This window comes from Pristiophorus japonicus, chromosome 3 (genome assembly GCF_044704955.1).
Source record: "Pristiophorus japonicus isolate sPriJap1 chromosome 3, sPriJap1.hap1, whole genome shotgun sequence".
Lineage (NCBI taxonomy): Eukaryota > Metazoa > Chordata > Chondrichthyes > Pristiophoridae > Pristiophorus > Pristiophorus japonicus.
This window is the reverse complement of record NC_091979.1, coordinates 304,957,126-304,981,805: the sequence shown is the minus strand read 5'-3', so window position 1 is coordinate 304,981,805 and position 24,680 is coordinate 304,957,126. Positions and strand designations below refer to the sequence as shown.

The following is a 24,680-nucleotide window of genomic DNA, read 5'->3' as shown; positions in this document are numbered from 1 at the left end:
TCTTAAGTATTTCAGCTCTTTCAAAAAACTAAACTTTCTGATGAAAGGTCAACGACCTGAAATGTTAACTTTGTTTCTCTCTCCATAGATGCTGCCTAACCTGTATTTTAATTAATTTCTAGTATTTTCCATTTTTTTAATTAAATCGTACATTTGTTAGTTTTCTTTATTCCGTCTCTGCCATTCCTCATTCCCACTCAGACCTCAATCTCTCAGTGTACCAATTCAAGCAAAACCCCCAGAAACATGGGAAGCTTCACAAACCCACAACTGAAATTGGAATTTTGGGCAGGCAGTGGACGAGCTCCTCGCTGTAACACAAACTTTTAAAACGACCTCCCAGATCTCTCTCCCTCATGGCCTCGTTGCAGCCTTCTCGACTGAGAAATTGACTTTTGCAACTTCAGACCCAAGCTATCTCACCGCTTCCTGACAGTTCATATTCCACTTTGGTCCTTTAGATTTCTGCTCCCTTTTCACTGTCTGGCTGGATAACCTTTGCATATCATCAAGCACGTTAAAACAAAAACAGCTAGAAAAAGATGCAAGAAAAACATCTCTTCATAGGCTATTTTTGTACTTTACCCAATGTTCTCCCCTCCACTCTTTCCTCAAGTCTTATAAAAGGGCTCACCAACCTTCTCATTTAACACTGATGAAGGGTTTCTGCCCTAAATATTAAGCTCTCTTTTCTATTTTCAGATGCTGTCTGAATTGCCATATATTTTTTGTATTGATATTACATACTTCACTATGTTTGGAGAATGGATAACATGAGTACTAAAACTTGAGCTGCACAACACATCAGGTTTAAAGTCTAAAAACCTGCTATGAAATTACATATTTGGTGTTTTTTTGGGGGAGCCATAAGCTTCACCTCCTCTCTATCCCACCCATGTCTGCTTGTGATGCTTAACAATTATTTTAATTTTGAAAAATCCCCAAGAAAACATTTTTTTAAATGCAGCTGTGTAATTTATGGGGAAAAATTATAGGGAATCATTGTTCTGCCTTCCGCGCACCAGCATTATTTTATATCCTAATCCCTCAAAAATGTTGGCAACCATTAACTAAAATATTAGACAGCACTGGCAAGCAAAAAGGAGTTGGAAATGAAGGCATATGTCTGCCCAATAAGCAATTAGTAACCACATGATGGCAATACTTACATCCCAAAAGCCAAGTCAAAAGCTATTGGTTTTAGACAGGGAAAAAGAACGTCAAGTAATTTGTACATCATTCACAGCTTTTTAAAAGGCTGGTAGTTTGTGGAATCAAAAGATCTAAAAATTTCATGTTGATTGCCAACATTCTAGGTTAAATCTGCAGCTGCTGACTTAAGCCTACTTAAAAGCTGTTTCTAGAAAACAAACACCAATGCCATTTTGTAATATATAAATCTGTTTGTATTCCATTGTAAAGTTTACTGAACCTAAACTTAAACATTCAAATTTTTAGTATTGGTACATCAGGCCACTCAGGTACAATAGTATAGTACTCATCTTACACTTGCGATCTTATCAAATTCTTTCTTTAATGCAAGATTCAAACTTTTTTTAAACTGCAAGATTGAAAAATACACACACACACACACACACACACACACACACACACACACACGTGTTGTATATGTGGCTTTTTTTCCGCTTGTATTTTTTTTTACCTGCCATATGCAAAACGCCTGTCCTTATGGTGGTCACCAAACGTATCCCACAGCCTGAGTGATATGCTAACTTCATCTACAACATCGCGGGAACGTTCGAGCACCTAAACGTAACCAACATTTAATGTAATAGATTGAAACAATTGAAAGTCCAATTGTGGTATTTTCAACACCAAACTTTAATGTATTACATTATGTCGCTCAGAGAGAATAACTCAAACATATCACCCCGCATTTCACTAAAAACAAGGAACACAATTACAATGCTATAGTTGTAACTGAGCAAAGAGAACAGAATTTATTACATTTGAAGTTAAAATATGCAACTTGATTGCTCCACACACACAATCTTTTAAAATCAATGCAACCAACAATTTGTAAACTACACGGATTATGAGGTGTTTATTTTGAGAACCCCAAGTTAGCTGTAAAGATATTAGTCAGATCACTTTAGTATCTTCAAATAGTTCAGTTACAGTACTAAACATATTTGCAGGGCTCTTACACCTCATCATTAATCTTAACTAAAAAAATATTCAAAACCTTAAAAAAAAATTGAAAAGGTAATCTTTTATTTCCAATGGATTTTCAATTTCCAGTTCTCAATTTGTATCCAAACATGTATTTATTCAGTTCAAAATGAATTTCACACTATATAGTTTTTTAAAAAAGTTTTATTAAATTTACGTTTAGAACTATTATTTTTACGAGTGAGTCTAAAATGGCATTAAGATGTACATTTGAAAAAAATTAAATAACTGGACGGTGTATCCAATCAATCCACTGTTCAATAAAATAAATATTATTTTTGGATGACAGTAATATTATGTGAGTTCTCCGGAGAACCAAGTAAAAATTAATAATATTTACATTAGAGTATATTCAAAGCATGATCTTATGGGACTTTATGTATTGTGTATGTTTAATTTTTAAAGTGAAGTGTTTATTAAGTCACATTTATTGAAAAAAAACATTCTTACCTCTTGGCAAACACGATACTGATCAATTGCCCAGACAGTGGGAACGTGGGTGGACAGCAGCTGGTACTGTGTCAAGGTGGTATTGCATGCTCTCGCACAGATGAGTCGTGTCTTTCCCACAGCGTTGTCTCCGACAACAACACACTTGATAGTTTCAACATTCGGCCTTTCATAATCCATAGCAGTGTCCATTTACAGTAAACTGCGTTGGAACAAACAAAAGAATGTCGAGCACTTGCATAACCACATTTGAAGAAAAGCTACTTCATTCAGCAAAACAACCAGAACACAGCAAATGCGATCTAATTTGGAGTCGGTCACTCCATTTATACTGTGGCTCGTATTAATTCATAGACAAATGTTGCAACTACTCTGGTATTTTTCAGTGCATTCAGGCCAAATCCTGCTGGCATCTCTAGTCTTTATAAAAACAAACCTGTCATGCATAAACAAAACTTTACTGTTTAACTAGGCTGGATTAGTTGTCACCCTGGAAGTGGAAAAGGCCAGATAGATGTAGGTTGCAACCAAATCCTGCTGACCAAAACCTGTAGTTCTGTTTACATTAGTCTACAGATTTTATGATTGTGTGTTGGGAATGGAAACACCACAACACAGAAGGGGAAACCTCTTTAAGCTGGTCTTAGAATCAAAAACTCTTATGAAAAAAGGCCCACAAAATAATAATTAATCATGTCAATGGCAACTATTTGTGGTTTTAATCATGTGCATCATATGGGTGGGAGGGGGCAATTTTTAAACTGTCAGTCGCCTATTCCTCACCTGAATAATGGATGGCCGGCCGGCTATTGAACACTGTGGAGAGTGCGGAAAGAGGGGGCACCTCAGCTGCTGATGCCCAAGGCTCAACAGATGCAATTTTCAGGCAGGCTTGTAAATGGGAGAACAACCCACCACTGCTTAAATATGCAATACAGCGTCCTATGCCTGTTGTGAGACCGCCACATCAACTTTCATGTACAAATTGACGATATGTGCAGCGTTCATCTTCCGCCCATTTGTACTGGGAGCTGAATGGCCGAACCAGGTCTTTCAATGAACCACTGGAGACCGCACAAGAAACGGCCCACAAACTTTTAATTTTCCTTTTCTGTTAGACCCAGGAGGAGCACTTCTGCTCCTTCTGGGACCCGCAAAAACGTCCAGCCAACTCATTTGAGATCTCTCCCTGGAATTTCCCCCATCTCCTCACCAAGACCTAGCCTGCTGGCCAGCTTAGCATGAAAACCAGCTGATTCTCCACCTTCCCACAACCAGCTGCAGACGGATACAGGCAGCTAATCAGCAGTATGATAATGAGGCTTAGGATTCAAAATGGCTCGGGCCTCATGCTGGCAGCCGCTCCACAGACATCACGCCCATCTTGGGCGGAAATCGAAGATAACCTCATGGTCTTTATTATTCACAGATCGCCCCTGGCATTGCTTGTTGAGTCAGAGGAAATACTATTTATACAATAGGAGTGTTATACCACACAACACACAAAGAACTGATTTCCTGCAGCATTGCTCAAGACAAAAATATTTCCTCTTATAACAGTTGTTGCTTCTTTCCCACTAGTCCTTCATGTTACTCTTTCAATCCTCGTCAACAATTTGGCACCTTTCATATAGAAAACATTCCAAAGGTTCTTCACAGATGCCTTGTTGAAAAACAGATGCCAAGCCAAAGAAAGAGAGCTTTAGGAGGGATGACCAATGATTTGTTCAAAGCGGTGGGTTTTAAGGAAGGTCTTAAAGGAGAAGCAAGAGGAATTTGGAGAATTCTGGAGAAATGGATCTAGGCAGCTGACAGTACATGACCAATGATGAGTCAATAAGTGGAAAGGATGCACAAGAGGCAGAAGTCGTAGGGAGAGAATTTGAGGGAAGAGGTTTAAGGGCTGGAGGAGATTATAGGAGATAATGTGCTGACATGGATTGAGAACTGGTTGTCAGACAGGAAGCAAAGAGTAGGAGTAAATGGGGACTTTTCAGAATGGCAGGCAGTGACTAGTGGGGTACCGCAAGGTTCTGTGCTGGGGCCCCAGCTGTTTACACTGTACATTAATGATTTAGACGAGGGGATTAAATGTAGTATCTCCAAATTTGCAGATGACACTAAGTTGGGTGGCAGTGTGAGCTGCAAGGAGGATTCTATGAGGCTGCAGAGCGACTTGGATAGGTTAGGTGAGTGAGCAAATGCATGGCAGATGAAGTATAATGTGGATAAATGTGAGGTTATCCACTTTGGTGGTAAAAACAGAGAGACAGACTATTATCTGAATGGTGACAGATTAGGAAAAGGAGAGGTGCAACGAGACCTGGGTGTCATGGTACATCAGTCATTGAAGGTTGGCATGCAGGTACAGCAGGCGGTTAAGAAAGCAAATGGCATGTTGGCCTTCATAGCGAGGGGATTTGAGTACAAGGGCAGGGAGGTGTTGCTACAATTGTACAGGGCCTTGGTGAGGCCACACCTGGAGTATTGTGTACAGTTTTGGTCTCCTAACCTGAGGAAGGACATTCTTGCTATTGAGGGAGTGCAGCGAAGGTTCACCAGACTGATTCCCGGGATGGCGGGACTGACCTATCAAGAAAGACTGGATCAACTGGGCTTGTATTCACTGGAGTTCAGAAGAATGAGAGGGGACCTCATAGAAACGTTTAAAATTCTGACGGAGTTAGACAGGTTAGATGCAGGAAGAATGTTCCCAATGTTGGGGAAGTCCAGAACCAGGGGACACAGTCTAAGGATAAGGGGGAAGCCATTTAGGACTGAGATGAGGAGGAATTTCTTCACCCAGAGAGTGGTGAACCTGTGGAATTCTCTACCACAGAAAGTTGTTGAGGCCAATTCACTAAATATATTCAAAAAGGAGTTAGATGAAGTCCTTACTACTAGGGGAATCAAGGGGTATGGTGAGAAAGCAGGAATGGGGTACTGAAGTTGCATGTTCAGCCATGAACTCATTGAATGGCGGTGCAGGCTAGAAGGGCCGAATGGCCTACTCCTGCACCTATTTTCTATGTTTCTATAGGGAGAGGCAAGACAATGGAGAGATTTAAAGACAAAGGGAAAAAAATCTTAAACTTGAGACTTTGATGGACGAGAAGACAACGTAAGTCAGCAAGGATGGGGATAATGGACAAGTAAGACTTGATAAGGGATAGGATACAAGAGACAGAGTTTTATGAGGGGAAGCCGGCAAGGAGAGCGCTGGAGTAGTCGAGACTGGAGGTGACAAAGGAATGAATGAAGGCTTCAGCAGCAGAAGGCTTGAAGTAGGGGCACAGGTGAGTGTTGTTATGGAAATGGAAAAGTAAGTGATGGAAAGGATATGGAGCGGAAACTGAACTCGGTCTGATTAAGCCGTAGATGGCAGGCAGGGAGCGAGGTTGACAGAGTCTGTGGTAGTGCCAAAGATAATGGTGTCAATCTTTCCAATGTTTAGCTGAAGGAAGTTAAGGCACATCAAATGACTGAATAGCAGGAAACCATTGTGACAGCATAGAAGCAGTGGAGGGATCGAGAGGTATAGCTTGGTGGCATTGGTATACATATACAAGCTAAACCAGTGCTTGCAGATGATGTTTCGGAGGGGAAGCACATAGATGAGGAAGAGGAAGGGTCTCAAAAATAACCATTTTTGTGATGCCAATAATTCGCTGTAACATGGAAAGGGAGAATGCAATGTGGGTGTGGGGGGGGGGGGGGAAAGAGGGTAGTTTTACAAATATTAACTCTTTGTTTAAATGCTCAAAGTTGCATGAATAAATAACCGCTTTGTATATCTATTGTTTCCTGTCAAAAACTGTCTCAAACATAGATCATACTTCCCACCATCCTGATGTTGCTGTACAAAAGAAACAAATTTACTTTTGCTTTCAAAAGTCCCCAAAATATAATTTGTATTTTTGTCTTTGTATTGGCAATAATATTCCATCACTTTGAAAAGGAGGAGTGTTACAAATTAAAAGTGCTGTCACGCTTGGAAATGCCAGTCTTACTATGAATCCTTAAAAATAAATCAAGACATTTTCGATACAAATGCAGGCTGAGAGCAGTAGCCTGCTGTCCGATCTCTTCAGCTGAGGGTAATGGCTTTGGGAAACCACATGGATTGAAAATTTAAATTGTGAACAAGCCTCTGCTGAAATAGAACATGGGAGATATTTTTTTTTTTTTAAAAACAGAAAATACTATTGTGTAGGTATTTTCTATAATTTTCTTGTAAGTTCTCATTTTTACGTCTTTATTATGTTACAATAGTAAATCGCTTTAATGGAGAAACAAGACTGCCAAAATAGAGCTCTTTCTTGGGTTCACAAACGGAGGTTTTGTCATTATGTTACTGATTGTTTTTCTATATGCTTTGCTTTTCATTGGAAATTTATCTACCTGTTTTTCTCTCATTCAATTGGTATACTGCCTACCGAAGTTGTGATTTGTTACTATTTTGAGTATGATATTTAAGCCAATCAAATGCCAGAAGGTGGTCATAATGCTCAAGTGTAGTAGACAAAGCACCTCCTTAACACACATGTACAAAAGACAGAGGGAGATGGAGAGACAGACAGAACAGTAATGAAATTCAAAAAGCTTCCAAAAATTACCTACTAAAATTATTTCCCCGATTATGAAAAGCATTAAGTATGTGTGCATTTTATGAATTGATTGCTCTGCTAAATTACCCCATAATCTTAAATGTTATATGTAATGGGAGATAACTGTAGACTTACTGCGAGTTCGAAGCAGCTCATTAGCGGACATTTTGTGACAGCATGAAGTTCTGCTCCAGTGACATCACCAATGGGAATAGTGGATCATTTGTGGCAGCATTCATGATGTCACAGCAGGAAAAGTGCGACACACAATGTTCCCAAAGCTATCTGTCCTAACAGTTCTAGAGCATCAAACAGGGTGACGAGAAGTAACTGAAATACATTGGTAAGTATAGGATTAAAAAATAATTTGTTTGTCCATTTTCTCTTATCATTCTGAGCCGAGTATGAACCCAGGTCGCAGGTGTGAAAGGAAGTTGTACTAACCCAGTTTCAATGGAAAAAGTGATCCTTTCCCCAACACCCTCACCTTGAAGGGTACAAAAAAAAAACAAACAACAGTTGTGTGTGTGGTATAAATAAGAAACATGACTGGAAGCAGTGGTTTACTAGGATAGAAACTACACAGAATTCAGCCAATAACTCATCTGGGCTGCAACAGTTTTGCTGTATAATCTTTTGGGTGGTTTATTTTCCAGTGAATCACTGGTTCCTGCCATATATCCTGCACTAATTTTAAATCTGCCTCCAAGGCTATAATTGCAAACTGGTTACTAGGACATTACTGGTCTCACTACAGGCAAAGAAAATTGCAAAACTCTTGCTATTAAAATGCATTGCAACATCCTCTGTGGTAAGTAACAGACATATAAATCTATTTACAATTTCATTTCAAGGCCTAAGTGCTCTTTGAATAGCTTTTTTTCCACAAGGTTTCGATGCCAACTAGGTCTATGTTTAAAAAGAGCTTCAGTGCTGAATATCTCATATTTACAAGGGTAGATTTTACTAGCCGCCACCCATGCACCAAACTTTAGTGAATGGAAGGGAACGAGGATTAAGATTGGGCGCAGCGCTCAGTATTCCCCATCTGCAGGCATGCCGATTTTGTAGTGATTACATTGTACCTTTGTTATCGGTATGACTGTGAAAAGGTCAACTTGTAACCGGTAATTGTTAGTAATCAATAGTGATAAAGACAGCTAAATGATAATTAACAAAACATCAGAGAAGATTTTTATTAGCATAATCATTCTGGATTTGTAATTAGCCTTACTATTGGTGCTCATAAAATCTCACTACTGGTCACAACCTAGGAAAAGGAAGATGAGGCCACTCAGCCCCTTGAGCCAGTATGCCATTCCGAGGGATCATGGCTGAGCTGCACCTTAACTCCATCCACCTGCCTCGGCTCCATATCCTTTTAAACCCTTGGCTAACAAATATCTATCAATCTCAGATGTAAAATTATGAATTGAGTTAGCATCGACTGTTTTTTATGGGAGAGAGTCCCACACTTCTACCACCCTTTGTATGAAGTGTTTGCTAACTTCTCTCCTGAATGGACTGGCTCTGATTTTAAGGTTATGTCCCCTGGTCCTAGACTCCCCCACTAGTGGAAAAAGTTTCTCTCCATCTAGCCTATCAATTTCTTTCAAAATCCTAAAAATCTCAATCAAATCACCTCTTAACCTTCTATATTCCAGGGAAGATAAACCTAGTTATGTAATCTCTCCTCATAATCTAACCTTTGGAGCCCTGGTAACATTCTGGTGAATCTGCACTGCACACCTTCCAAGGCCAATATATCCTTTCTAAGATGCCTGGCCCAGAACTGTGCACAGTACTCTAGACGTGGTCTAACCAGGGCTTTGTATAGCTGTAGCAAAGTTTCTGCCCTTTTATATTCTAGCCCTTTAGTTATAAAGACTAACATTCCATTAGCCTTTTCCATTATTTTTCGTACCCGATTACTACATTTCAATGATCTGTGTACATATTGGACCTCCACTGTTCCTAGCTTTTCACCATTTAAATAACTCAGATCTATCCTTTATTGCTCCATAATAAATAACCTCACACTTACCTGTGTTAAAATCCATCTGTCAGTTTCGCCCACTCACTTAATCCATCAATGTCTCTTTGTAATTTTATGTATCCGTCTATACTACTTACAATACCACCAATCTGTGTCATCGGCAAACTTGCGTTATCTAAGTCATTAATACAGTGCATAGTTGAGGCCCCAGCACACCACTTGTCAGACACCACTAGTCACTTCCTTCCAATTAGAGTACAGACCCATTATCCTCACTCTGTCTTCTACCACCCAACCAATCTCCTAACAAGGTCAATGATTTATCTTCAATTCCATGAGCTTTAATTTCTTATGTTGAACCTTATCCAATGGAAGTCCATACAAATTACATCCAAAGACATTTCCCTGTCTACTGTAGTTATTGCCTCAAAAAATTCACTTTGGTTAGTTAAGACTTGACCTACCCTTTACAAATCCATGTTGGCTCTCCCAAATCAGCCCAAATTTCTCTAAGTGCTCAAGTTACTCTGTCCTTAATTATAGATTCCAATAACTTCCCCATAGGAAAAATGGTCTGTTATACAACAGTGTAAAGAAAAATGAACCTACATATAGCATCGTTCACATCCATAAAATGTTCCAAACTGTTTCACAGACAGTGAAGTACTTTTGAAGTGTAGTCGCTGTTGTAATGTAAGCAAATGCGACAGCCAAATTGCATACAGCAAGGTCCAACAAACAGCGATACGATAGTGGCCAGAATACTTGAAGAACTCCTCTGCTCTTCTTCAAATAGCGACATGGAATCTTTTACATTCACCCGAGAGACAGACCTCCATGTTAAATGCATCATCCAAAAGATGGCACTTCAAACAACGCAGCACTGCATTGGAGCGTCAGGCTAGATTATGTGCTCAAGTCTCTGGAGTGGGGCTTAAACCCAAAACCCCTTGACTCAGGGGCGAGAGTGCAACCACTAAGCCAAGGCTGACATGACTCTTAGGAACCAACAAGTTTGCTGCTAATTGTGTCCCATTTCCTGGTTACTAGTACCTGTAATGTAATTTTTTTTTTTTTTAAAGTAGTGGGTGTAGAAGATAGCTGAGCAGAACAGTGTTCCAATTGTACCAGTGGAAAATAGAGGACATGCGTTCTATCAGTGCAAAATCATAATTCCCTTCTTCCTTACCCCAAGAAGGAACAGGCAAATTCCTATTCTTGTGATGCAAATTCTTTGATTTTTTTCCCTCTGCTACCACATAGACTCAGCCCAAAAGCACTGATAAACCCATCTTAAAACCAATAGGAGAAAGTTACACTATTATTGCCATGTTTGGCTACCTAGAACATTTTCCTTAAATTGTACAGCAAGAAACCCAATGCCCAAGTCATCGTAGATCTCTGTTCCATTTTCAAAAATGTCCTGTTTAATTGTGGGCAGGCAGACTAGTCATAGCTCCAGCAGGAAGGAGTTGGCAGTAATAATGTAAATAGAAGCTAGCAAATCAGTGGGTAAATTCATTCCATGGGTGGCACTTAGCCAGGTTCAATCTCTGCTGGTTCAGCCAAACTCAGTCAGAACACCAGTGGGGGTGGGGTGCTACAATTGGTTTTGGGTCACTTGGCTAATAAAAGGTTTAAAAACCTTCCCATTCCTAATTATTATCCAGTGATTTCTGCTGGTGAAAGGACAGGATCATGCTTGGCTGTTATAGAAACATAGAAAATAGGTGCAGGAGCAGGCCATTCAGCCCTTCTAGCCTGCACCGCCATTCAATGAGTTCATGGCTGAACATGAAACTTCAGTACCCACTTCCTGCTTTCTCGCCATAACCCTTGATCCCCCGAGTAGTAAGGACTTCATCTAACTCCCTTTTGAATATATTTAGTGAATTGGCCTCAACTACTTTCTGTGGTAGAGAATTCCACAGGTTCACCACTCTCTGGGTGAAGAAGTTTCTCCTCATCTCGGTCCTAAATGGCTTACCCCTTATCCTCAGACTGTGACCCCTGATTCTGGACTTCCCCAACATTGGGAACATTCTTCCTGCATCTAACCTGTCTAAACCCGTCAGAATTTTAAACATTTCCATGAGGTCCCCTCTCATTCTTCTGAACTCCAGTGAATACAAGCCCAGTTGATCTAGTCTTTCTTGATAGGTCAGTCCCGCCATCCCGGGAATCAGTCTGGTGAATCTTCGCTGCACTCCCTCAACAGCAAGAATGTCCTTCCTCAAGTTAGGAGACCAAAACTGTACACAATACTCCAGGTGTGGCCTCACCAAGGCCCTGTACAACTGTAGCAACACCTCCCTGCCCCTGTATTCAAATCCCCTCGCTATGAAGGCCAACATGCCTCTATAACTGAATAATCTGCAGACACTCACTAGCTTGGCTACTAAGACATGATACTGCAGGGATCATGGTACCCACAAAACTGTACCCCTACAGAAGTCATTACCTTTAGTAGAGGAGGGAAGAAAACAATGGGGAAAAAAAAATCACTGGCGAACAGATTACATGAATTATTTGCACATGACAGAGGGTCACAAAATGTTGCTTAGGTATGTGTGGCTGTGAAATTTGAGTTAGTATTATGGCCAATGCCAACAGTGAGAAAATAGTTCTGCCCTTCTGTTGCCATAATTTATTGTTTTTAAGTTAACTGAAAGTAGCTTCATTTTGTGTTTTACTGAGAAGTGCTACAGTGGGTATTAATTGAGGGTTCTCATGACATACATTTTCTGTTTTAAGGGCAATACAAAAATTTGGTTCCTGGATATGCCATAATTTGATGGCGAGGGATTTGGCCAATTTCAAAAAAGGATAATTCAAAAAAAAATAAAACTACACGTGACATTTAATCCAGTTTACAACCTTGGCCACACTAAAAAAAAATGTAAGCACAGTTCTTGATTAAAAGCCACACTATATTTCTTTGAGAAATAATTTTAATTATGTAATGCTTTAAATAAGCAAGTGACCTGCTCACTGGGATCTGCAAATATTACTCTTATACTGGGATATTTGTAGCTGTACAAGAATGCATTTTATGTTAGGGCTCCAAAATGTTTCACCACCACTCTGCCTGCCTCCTCCTTGAATAAGGATTTTGGCACAATAATGTTATATTTCAGTAAGAACGGCTGCCAATTTATTTTATAACCTGCACCAGGGAATTTCCTGCATGCAAACAAACACGAAATTAATTCACATGCAGTCTCAATTATGACATAACCAGTTAGAAATTGTTTCACAGTGAAAATCTCATTACATTCTCAATGACACGAATAATCTTTTTTCTGAGTATTGCCGCACAAAGTCACTTTTATGTCAAAAATAGAGACATCAGCCGAGTATTGTGTGCTGTGCTCAAATATATTACTGTCAGAATCAGTTAACAGAGTACATCCAGGTTACCTCCTAGAGCAAAGTACTTGAACAATATAAAATTTCTGATCGTATAAAACTCATCTCTGTGCACACATACTTACCAAGTGGCTTCTGGAAAATTCTCTCTGATGAAAGCTATTTCCGACTAGGTCATGCAGCACAATAACATCAGCGTAATCTGCATTGTTAATAATTGACAGGTCATCTTAGAAAACTCCTCTGGGTTTAACATGATCATGTTACACGAAGAATAAACTATGGATGGAGATATTGTTACAGAATTACAGTACACAGAACGCTGAGGTCATAAACTCCATGACTGAGACTCAGTTCAGTCATCAGAACTCCAAAATTCTATTAGTCTTACAAAAGACCCGTCTTTCATTTAAAAAATATGCAAATCTGCAAGCTATTATGAGTGATGTTATTACATAAACTTCCTCTATTTTAAGAGATATTAATATATTTAACATAAATCAGTTAGAACCTCCATTAAAATATCAGTGAAATGAATCTCGAGTGCAATATCACTTACTAATTTCCAGGCTATAGTTTTCTAAGAATAGAAATGACGTGTTAAGTCAAAAGGTATTTTAGGGTACATTCATGCTACAAATTTAGTGACTTCACACTGACGCTAAACTTGTGTAATATAAATCTGTTAAAGCCTGAACTGACAATGAAGCAAAATAGAGTGAGGCCCCGCTCGTTTCGATAGTCTCATTCTGTTTCAATCCTTTGTCAGATTGGGCCCGACTCCAGATCCAGGTTATACTTACACTATAGCTGCTGTGTGAGTGCAAAGTAAAATCACTTCGGACAGAGATTATAGTTGTAGTGTAAAAGCATTCCAGAGTTAAACTAAAACGTGCGCTTTAACATCTGACAGCAGGCCTTTCAATGAAGTGGCTGGAACAATTATTGTGACAATCAGCTGTGACTTGCAATTATGAGCCATTTAACTGCTGTAATAATGCCATGGCAGGTGTATTTGCTTGTGCAATACTGGAGCAGCTTAAAGTAAGGAATGCCATGTTTACTAAAGATGTGCTGGAAACCCTACTGGAAGGTATTGGGGAGGGATACACTTTGTGGAACCAATGCCCATCTCCTCTTCCCCCACCCCTCCAAGAAGCGCCTGATGCACTACACATGGGAGGAGGTAACAGAAAGGGTGAATACATTGTCCAGGATCTATGGAAGCTGACAAGGCATCAGAGAAAATAAAAAGATGTTGGACCAAGGTAAGCCAATAATACTGTTTTACAAGTCCCGAGTACAAATGCATAAAAAATGCTAACAGTTTAATCCTTTATGTTGGAAGATGCAAAGCAGTAAAGTAGGTTACAGTCCCTCCAGCAAGATTGAGACCATCCATCCAGCTGCCTCTGCTACTCACACCACCGCCCCCCCCCCCCCACTTCTTCAGCAAGACACATTTACCGCCCCCCCCCCCGTAACGCACCCTGACCCCCGCCAAAGGCTTCCATCTGCCAGAGATCTGACCAGCTGTTTTTCTCTAGTTTCTCTCCCATTTTCCCTCATGCGCTCTCTGGACTCATCTTGTCCGAGACCCATCTCCTGCTCCCTTGACCCCATTCCCACTAAACCACTGACCACCAACTTCCTTTCCTGGCCCCCAAGGCAAACTGACACTGTACATGTTTCCCCCGCCGCAGGTACTATCCCCCTCCCTTTCAAGCCCGCCATCGTCACCCCATAGTCATTGCAAACTGCTAACTCATCTCCAACCTCCCTTTCCTCTCTAAAGTCCTTGATGTCTTGTCACTTTCCAAATCCGTGTCCACCTTTTCGACAACTCCATGTTCGAACTGCTCCAATCAGGTTTCCGTCCTTGTCGCAGCACTGAAACGGCCCTCATCAAAGTCATGAATTGCATCCTCTGTGACTCTGACCATGGTGTATTTTCCATCCTTGTGTGCCTCAGTCTGTCTGCAAACTTTAACATGGTCAATCACACCATCCTCCTTCAACACCTCTCCTCCATTGTCCAGCTCACTGGGACTGTCCTTGCTTGGTCCCACTCTTACCTATCCAATCATACCCAGATTATCCCCAGCAATGGCTTTTCTTTCTGTCCCCTCACCATTACCTCTGGAATTCCCCCCCCCCACCCCCCCAAGGATTTATCCTTTGGTCCTCCTCTTCTTCATTTACATACTGCCTCATAGCAACATCATCCATATGTACGCTAATGACTCCCAACTCTACCTCCCCACCATCTCTCAAACACTCCACTGCCTCTGTGCTGTCAGACAACTTCTCGAACATCCAGTCTTAGGTGAGCCGCAATTTCCTCCAGTTAAACACTGGGAAAGACCGAGGCCATTGTCTTCGGCCCCCGCTATAAACTCTGTATTCTCACCACCAATTCCATCCCCTTTCTCCCTCTCAGACTGTATGCAACCTTGATGTTCTGGTAGACCTGGAACTGAACTTCCAACCCTCTATGCCACAAAGACTACCTACTTCCACCTTCGTAACATTGTTTGTCTCTATCCTCGAAGCTAGAGGGGCCGAATGGCCTACTCCTTCTCCTTGTCCATCCTTGCCTTAGCCCATCTGCTGCTTTGTCTTTGGCAGGCAGCTGAACGGATGGTCTCAATCTTACTGGCGGGACCCATGTCTTTCTTGCCTCCAGACTCAACTATTGCAATTGTCTCCTGGCCAACCTTCAACTATTTTAGTTGATCTGTAAATCAAATGCCCCCTTATTAAAGGGGCATTAAACCGACAAAAACAAATTAACTTTTGACCATAAACTGAATCAAATTAAAATTTGGTTGCCGGGGGTGATGATGCACTCCAGTCTCTCCGGCACCCACCTCTCGTGGAAGGCCATCTCCATCTCCAGAGACACCCTGGTTCGGAGGTAACCGCGGAAGAGAGGCAGGTAGTCGGGCTGAACGACCCCCTCGACCGCTCGCGGCCAGGTCTGGTTGATGGCCACCTTGGCCATGCCCAGGAGCAGTCCTACAAGGAGGCTTTCTGACCTGTCCACACCCCTCTGCACAAGATGCCCAAAGATCAGGAGCGTGGGACTCCCGCGTAGAGAGCACTCTATTGGGGACCCCCGCCTCCTCCGGACAGCAAGATGTTGCGTGGCCCACCTTCATGCTCAATATATAGGAACAGGTGTGAGCCATTTAGCCTCTTCCACTATTTAATTAGATCATGGTTGGTCTGTCATTCAACTCTATTTACCCGTTGATTCATATCCCTCGATACCCCTACCTAATAAAAATCTGTCAATTTCAGTCTTGAAAATTTCAATTCATCCAGCATCCCCAACCTTTTGGGGGAAAGAGTGTTTCATATTTCCACTGTCCTTTGGGTGAAGTGCTTCCTGATTTCATTCCTGATTTTAATATTATGACCCCTTGTTCTCAAATCCCTCTAGAGGAATTAGCTTTTTTTCTTTCACATAGCTTCGGTTCTTATCTATTCTTTCAAATCCTTTTATTATTTTAAACACCTCAATTAGATCATCCCTCAACCTTCTCAACTCAAGGAAATAAAGTTGCATAAACTTGGATTTTATGTAAACATTAGGTCATTCTAAACTCTGCTGTTCATACATATCATATTCCACACAAAGTTCCTCTCATTCATCATCCCTGTCCTTACTGACCTACTTTGACTCCTGGTCCCCAAACACATACAATTTTAAAACCTCGCTCTTGTTTTAATTCTTCCATTGCTCTGCCGTTTCCTATGTCTGTAGCCTCCTCAAACCCAACAATCCCCCCATTCCCAAGAACTCTAATCCTCAGGCTCTGGCCTCTTGTGCACTGCCCCTCACTCCCCGCCCATAATACCTCCTGCTTTGGCTTGCCGTCCACGTTGTCTGATTATATCTCTGCAACACTGGGGACACTTTTGTACACGAAAGGTGCTATATAAATAGAACAAGGGCAATGTATACATGGCTTGAATGGGTAGACTGAGAATATATGGAGATAATTAGCAAGAGCATATGACAACCAGTACGTACAACAATTCTTAAAAGAAGTTTCACACAAAGAATATAACTCTTCAATTTGCACTATGCAGTAAAGATGTGTGTCCATTTGGCACCATGACTGAATTTTCAGCAATTCTGTACTATTGTTTTACTTGCAGGGCCAAATGACCTTCAACTGGCAAGAACAGATTATGGCACAAAGCAATTTAAGCCTTGCAGGTTGGACTTGATTTCAGGCTTCTAGCGCCTTGTCAGAGAGGTAGGTTTAAAGGAGGAGAGGTAGAGAAGATTAGGGAAGGGATTCCAGAGCTTAGAGCCTTAAAACTTACCTCTTTGACCCAAGGCTTCACCTTGAAGTCACCTTCACCTCAGACACAGCTACCTCCCTTCCAAAGGAAAGTCTTCCAAATTGGTCAGTAGCCAACTGACATGCCCTCACCAAGTGCACAGCAGGTAGTAGGAGCTTCTCACGAGTGGAACAGCACAACTCATCATAAAATGTGAGCGTGCATTGTCACCATACCTCTAACCACAGGAAAGAGCACAAGCCATACCCTCAGCAGCTCTACCAGTTGGAAGTGTGGTGCTATGGCTGCATCCACTTGCTTCTCTGCGACCCAATCATAGAACATAAGAAATAGGAGCAGGAGTAGACCATACGGCCCCTCGAGCCTGCTCCGCCATTTAATAAGATCATGGCTGAACTGATCTTGGGCTCAGCTCCACTTCCCTGCCTGCTCCGCATAACCCTTCACTCTCTTATCGCTCAAAAATCTGTCTATCCCCACCTCAAATATATTCAATGACCCAGCCTCCACAGCTCTCTGGAGCAGAGAATTCCACAGATTTACGACCATCTGAGAGAAGAAATTCCTCTTCATCTCAGTTCTAAATGGGACATCCGTTATTCTGAAACTGTGTTCTAGTTCTAGATTTCCCACGAGGGGAAACATCCTCTCTGCATCTACCTTGTCGAGCCACCTCAGAATCTTATATGTTTCAATAAGATCACCTCTCATTCTTCTAAACTCCAATGAGTATAGGCCCAACCTGCTCAACCTTTCTTCATAAGTCAACCACTTCATCTCAGGAGTCAACCTAGTGAACCTTCTCTGAACTGCCTCCAATGCAAGTATATCCCTCCTTAAATAAGGAGACCAGAACTGTACGGTGTGGCCTCACCAATAGCCTGTACCATTGTAGCAGGACTTCTCTGCTTTTATACTCTATCCCCCTTGCAATAAAGGCTAACATTCCATTTACTTTCCTGATTACTTGCTGTACCTGCATACTAACTTTTTGTGTTTCATACACAAGGACTCCCAGGTCCCTCTGTATTGCAGTATTTTGTAATTCCTCTCCATTTAAATAATAATTTGCTTTATTTTTCCTGCCAAAGTGGATAACCTCACACTTTCCCACATTATACTCCATCTGCCAACTGTTTGCCCACTCACTTAGCCTATCTATATCCCTTTGCAAATTTTTTCTGTCCTCTTCGCAACTTGATTTTCCCACCCATCTTTGTATAAACAACAAATTTGGCTACATTACACTAGGTCCCTTCATCCAAGTCATTAATATAGATTGTAAATAGTTGAGGCCCCAGCACCGATCCCTGTGGCACCCCACTAGTTACCGTTTGCCAATCTGAAAATGACACATTTATCCCGACTCTCTGTTTTCTGTTCGTTAGCCAATCCTCTTTCTATGCCAATATATTACCCCCAATCCCATGAGCTTTTATCTTGTGTAGTAACCTTTTATGTGACACCTTACTGAATGCCTTCTGGCAATCCAAATACACATCCGCTGGTTTCCCCCATATCCATCCTGCTCGTTACATCCTCAAAGAACTCCAGCAAATTTGTCAAACATGATTTCCCTTTCATAAAACCATGCTGACTCTGCTTGACCATATTATATTTTTACAAATTTCCTGCTACTGCTTCCTTAATAATGGACTCCAGCATTTTCCCAATGACAGATGTTAGGCTAACTGGTCTATAGTTTCCTGCTTTCTGGCTGCCTCCTTTTTTAAATAGGGGCGTTACATTTGCGGTTTTCCAATCCGCTGGAAATGCAATCTCATCCGCTAAGGGACCAATGTTTACTTTAGCTACTCTCTTTCTTTTTATATACCTGTAGAAGCTCTTACTATCTGTTTTTATATTTCTTGCTAGTTTACTCTCGTACTCTATCTTCCCTTTCTTTATTTTTTTTTTAGTCATCCTTTGATGATTTTTTTAAAATGTCCTAATCCTCTGGCCTCCCACTTGTCTTGGCCACTTTGTATGCCATTGTTTTCAATTTGATACCATCTTTTACTTCCTTAGTTAGCCACGGATGGTTCTCCCTTCTCAAAGTCTTTCCTTCTCACTGGAATATATTTTTACTGAGAGTTATGAAAGCTACTGCTTTTCAACAGTCTTACATTTTAATCTATTTTCCCAGTCCACTTTAGCCAACTCTGTCTTCATACCTTTGTAATCACCTTTATTTCAGATCAGGTTTGAGATCCAACTTTCTCGCCCTCAAACTGAATTTGAAATTCAACCATGTTATGGTCACTCTTTCGTAGAGGATCCTTTACTGCGAGATCATTTATTAATCCTGTCTCATTATACTGTACCAGATCCAGGATAGCCTGGTTAGTTCCGCAACGTACTGTTCAAGGAAACCATCCCGGATACACTATGAACTCTTCCTCAAAGCTACCCTGGCCAATTTGATTTGTCCAATTAATGAGGATTAAAATCGCCCATGATTATTGCTGTACCTTTCTTACAAGCCTCCATTATTTCTTGATTTATATTCCATCCAACAGTGTAGCTACTGTAGACTATGCCCACCAGTAACTTCTTCCCCTTATTATTTCTTATCTCCGCACAAACTGATTCTACATCTTGATCTTGTGAGTCATGGCAGGTATCAAGCCTTAGATATACAAGTGTGGGTTCTCATATCTGGCCTCTTCCAGCAGCTGTTGTCCCAAGTCTCAAGAGTTTCCTCATTCGCTAAATGTTGGACATCTATTTTCAGGCAGCTTATGTTGTGCCAGGCACAAGTTCTGGATACCCAAGTGTAAATGCTGCATACCAGCCTTAGTTATCACTAACTGTGCTTAACATAGGACTTCACGAGGTGTTTTGATTGATGTGCTTGCTGCGAGGCTGTTCTCCCTCTCCAGAATACTTGATGACAGATTGTTGTAGGTCAGAGATCGTCCACCCTTGAACTGCTTCTCTTTTCCCCCTAAAACTCTGGATCTCTGTTGCATGCCTACAAGTTTTGAACCACAAAGGAGAAAAGTCAGGACATGCCACAAACTTAACCTGCACTGAAACTTTGACATCACTGAAGGAAATGCCAAAGTGACCTCCACTCCCCACATCCCATAGGACCATGTCCAGGCTGATACTGGCATCCACTAGGCATCAAAATTAATCTTCAATTAGGATTAGTGCCTCTTGAATCTTACAACAAATTAACTTTTATGATCCTCTCGAGTCATGCAAGACTATAACACAGCAGTCGCCGGTACCCACAACCATATCCCACTAGTTAGCCCGTTGCTCAAGATGCTGGGTAGACCACACTAGATCCCCAGCACAATATCTGCAAAAAGCACTGCAATATTCCACAAGTAGAAGATCAGGTGATACCTTTAAAGCAAACCACAAGCAGAAAGGGAAAGCACAACTGAAATCATGCTGATAATATTAGCACACCATGCAATATATGAAATAAAGCCACTACAATAGATTTGAACAGGGTGATAAATATTTGTGTCACTGGTTAGAATAAAGCAGGAGCCCAAAAGATGAGAATAGATGGTATTTGAGGATCTGTACAGGACAGTGTAGTGAGTGGTGGTTTGGGAAGTTTACATTGCAATTATGGATTGAAGCTTTAAAAGAAATACTGTAGCTGTGGCACTTATTGAAAGGCACACCAGTCTTCCTTGCAACACTGCTGGTTCAGCAGCTAACTCCTCATTGTCACTTTAATTCTCTTGCTCTACCAGAGTTTTACCACCCTGTTCATTGACATGCAGGATGAGACCTGTGCAGGGTGATGTTATGGAGTAAGCAGCAGATGACGATCATTTGATACACTGTGGAGGCTGTACCAGGAGGTATTCCTGCTCTGTCAAGACATCCCAATCTCTGCTTTAAGATCCCATCAGCATGCTCAATAATCATTCTGTTTGTAGTATGTGCCTCATTTTACCTACACTCGGTTTCTGTCCATGGTCGATGTAAAAGTGTCATAAGCCATAGCTGCAGAAAGTAGTCTTGGTCTCCAAAGAGCCATGCTTCCTCTCTTCCCTCCCCTTCAAATAAGGGCGACAGATGATTGCCTCAAGAAAGGTTTTGAAAGAACTCCTGCATGTCGTGTTAGTGATCTTACGCCAGCTGGACACAGAATAAAATCATTTTTAGTTCATATACGGCAATGGCAATATGGGTGCAATTGATGATCACCTAACCAGAGAAAGGGTAGGAATGGGTTTGTGCCACCACACTGTTGCTGTTGGACAGTGATGATAGTGGTGAGGTTGGTGGCCATGCTGAATTCATTACCTCCCTGATCTTCTGTGGACAGCAAAATGGTCAACGTTGCACATATCCTTAGTGCTAGCAGATCAACAGCCACTGGGATTTTAACAGTAACTAGCAGCGTCATTTGATGTTGCATCTGTCCGTGGTTCCTCCTAACTGATGACACAACTCCTTGCTAATCTGCAGCCTTGATTGAGGTATTGCTCCTTTTATTTCCAAGTAACTGCACCTGGTATTGTACACTTGGTTGCCACCTAACATCACGTGTAGTAATTTCCTACTCTTGCTGCTTAGATAGTTGCAGTGCTAGTGGAGCACTAAATCCAAATCTCGTTGTATCCAAATAAAGTGTTTGCTTGAGCTCACCTTTCAGTAATCAGTCAAATAAACTGACTACAACCTCTGTAGCAACACCAGTCACATGAGGGCACGCAATGCACCCTAGATGTGACGCATTAGCACTTCGATATGGCTTGCTTTCAACTTTAATCATTATGTTGGTAATAATAATTACCCTAATGGAAGATTTTATTGTTGAACCGCACAGAAAACACTTCCCCCTGAAGGACAATTTGGCCGAAAAACAATAGGTGGGAAGTGTGTGGTAAACAGCAGCCCCAAATTTGCTGCTCAATAACCCACCAATAGCACAGGTGTCACACTTAACACCAACGGTAATCCCTTGTTTTGTTTCTCATCGATGTTATTGGCTTTGCTGATTTTCCATCAGCCCCTAGTTTTCCAAGTGCTAATCTATATCAAAAATGAATCACAAAATAAAAACAATGGTCGTTAAATTATGTTGCAGGGCAATGGCTGTAGACACTCAATGTGTTCTTCTGAAATTCCTCTCAACTTTAGTGGAGGCATTAACCCAGCTAAAACAAATGAATTAACGTCACTGCTGAAATAGCAAGAGGAATTTCAAGCACGCTAAGCATTCAAACACATCATCCCACAGTAACTTCAAGGCTAATATATTAAATCACAACAAAGTTATTAAATATAACTATGGTTTTACCAACATCATCACACTTGTGTGTTTATTACAGCACAGCCAATTTGAACTTTAAATTCTAAAAATAGTGAGATTCAAATGAAAACTCTCAAGTTAAAAGATTCAGCTTTAATATAGGCATTTGCTGACTGCATTTAAAGGGCTAGACTTTCCAGAAAGCCCCTCAAAGCCCGATTGCCCACCCAGAAAAACTGCCAGCATTTTGCAACTAATGCTGGCGAGAATTTCCACAATTAAGTTAAAAATAATCGCCTGGCGAGAAAATGGATCTTGCACAGTATTCTCGGCGGTTAAAGGCGAAACTAAGTGAAACGAGCGATTCGTAACATTTTTTTTAAAAAATTTACTCCGAGGCTGCGTTTGAGCCAAGGGGGAAAACTTTTTTTTAAATTTCACTAAAAAACAATAAAAAGTTAAAAAAAAACATTCCCAAGATAGTTTTAAAACTAATCGTCATTTTACAATTAAAAATTAAATAAAGAACTTTTAACTTGCCTTTCTTTGCAGAGTACTCACCTACTGCCCTACTTAAGCAGCTTTCACAGAGCCGTTCCCTCGGCGATCTGGACGGGCTTCCATTGAGCCCTGGAGATTTTCTCGGCGGTGCATTTTGGCAGTTTGCTCCTGGCGGGTGCTTCGCGATTTGAGCGGTACCATTCAAAAAGTAAGGGGAAACTTTCGCCGGGCTCCCAAAAACAGCTGTACCGCTGAGAAAACCGCCAAAAATGAAGGTGAAAGTCTAGCCCCTTGTGTCTATTCAGCCTTTGTTCTTGAACTATTGTTAAGTATTTTATTTGGTTTGTAATAATTTTTCTTTATAAATACTGTCTTGCAGAAGTACTTCCATCTATATTCACTATATTGTACAGAATATGACTTCAGAAGGAATATTGTCACAACTTGAGAGGCTAGTTATTTTCAAGAGGTCCCCTAGGAGAAAGCAACTCTAACATTATCTGCAGTTTAATTTAACTGTTGACGTACCATAGGCGATCTGACAAAAGCAATTGTCCCTTTCTATTCTGTACTCGTTTCCCAAATGATGCTCCCACTTCCAAAATGGGATAGGATCAGAATAAAGTAACTCGGGTATTGTAAGTTTATTATTTTCAAGAACATAAATAGGAGAGCTAAATGTAATGGCAAGGAAAAGTAGAAGTGTTTAAAATAGCTACACGGAATTATTACAGTAACAAGCTACTCCAAATTTGAAAAAATGTTACTGAAATAAATGTTTATTTTAAAAAGGTCAGCGTGCCAGCTGAAAAGTTTTAAAAGTGGCGGGTTTGGATCGACTGGCATTTCCCCCAATCTACTGACAACCTATTGCAATCGTCTTGGGGTTTAACACGGGACATGTCCCGTCAACTCAGACCGGCAGATCGCACACACAACGACGCGAAAGTCTCCTTTGCAGTTAACAGCCTGAACAAGGGGCACGGCGCTTCCAATGCGCCCATCCATCTATGCCCAGCTTGCAGGACCGCTGCCCGGCGGCGGTTGCCGTAGTAACGCACAACAGAGCGCGCGCCGCTCCCACCGGCCGGACACCCCAGTCCCCTGGGGAGGCTTGAAGCGCAGTCCCTCGAACCCCCGTAGAGCAATAAGTTTACCGGAGATCTCGGTCGCCGCTTCGAGCGAAGACACAAACTTTTATATATATATTTTTTTTTAACAGTCAATGCCCCTCCTCCCAAGCCGAGTAGCTCCCGGCGAGTTTCCCGTCTCCCGTCTCCTCCTCTCGGCGGGCGGCCGCCTCAACATCCCGCCTTACCGTCGTCTCCTCAGGTCCGCGACGCGTTCTCTTCACCACCATCCCCCCCCCCTTCGGACCACAGCAAGGTAACTGAGTGGCGAAAGGGGGGCGGCTGGGATAGGTCTCAAGTCAACATGCCCGGCTCATTCCGCCACACCGCCGCTCTCGGTTCCCTTCGCCTCCCTCCCACCCCTCAGCCACTCTCGTCAAGTGAGAGGTGGACGGTTGGCATCCGCGAGCTGTTGTGCTGTCACAGGGGGGAGGGGCGCGCGGCTGTGTGTGTGTGTGGAAGAACCAGCTCCCGCACGCCGCGCGACCCGGCGCACGCGGCTCCTGCCGTCACTCAGCGCCAAGCGCGCGGCTCTTTGTGACGTCAGCGCCCGCCACCCTCCTGTTTGTAACCCGCTGCCGGGCTTCCATTCATGAAAAGCGTGCTTGCAGGTCTGCTTTTTGGGAAGGGAATGGTTGGTTGTGACGGTGAATTGCGCCAGATGGGCGACACTCCTTTTTTTTTCAGAGCAAGCAGTGCTGGACAAGACTTTAAAGCCCTAAATGCCCCATAATTTACCTCTCGCATGTGTGTGCATTGCGTGCTAATAAAGGGTTAGTCGGTTAGGACTTGTTGGACCCGATGGAGTGAAGCCATACACGCAGAATTTACCGCTTCACTCCATCGGCTCTGACAATAACTACCCATAGACAGTCGCACCGTGCACC

At 41.8% G+C, this 24,680-nt stretch overlaps 1 protein-coding gene across 3 annotated transcripts in view; it reads right to left on the bottom strand.

Moving 5' to 3' along the window:
* Nucleotides 1-24,253, bottom strand: part of rhobtb1 (Rho related BTB domain containing 1) — a 90,705-nt gene extending 66,452 nt beyond the window's left edge. Inside the window, exons 1-4 of one of the 3 annotated variants that reach the window (XM_070876856.1) lie at nucleotides 23,982-24,253; nucleotides 12,741-12,817; nucleotides 2,644-2,845; nucleotides 1,664-1,767 (exon numbers count right to left, since the gene is read on the bottom strand). In XM_070876856.1, coding sequence (XP_070732957.1) covers nucleotides 1,664-1,767; nucleotides 2,644-2,835 — 296 coding nt within the window. In that variant the 5' untranslated portion in view covers nucleotides 2,836-2,845; nucleotides 12,741-12,817; nucleotides 23,982-24,253. Of the gene's footprint in view, nucleotides 1-1,663; nucleotides 1,768-2,643; nucleotides 2,846-12,740; nucleotides 12,818-23,981 lie in introns of those variants that run through there. The other 2 variants (XM_070876855.1, XM_070876857.1) reach the window with 2 other exon arrangements.
* Between the last annotated feature and the right edge of the window lie 427 nt (nucleotides 24,254-24,680).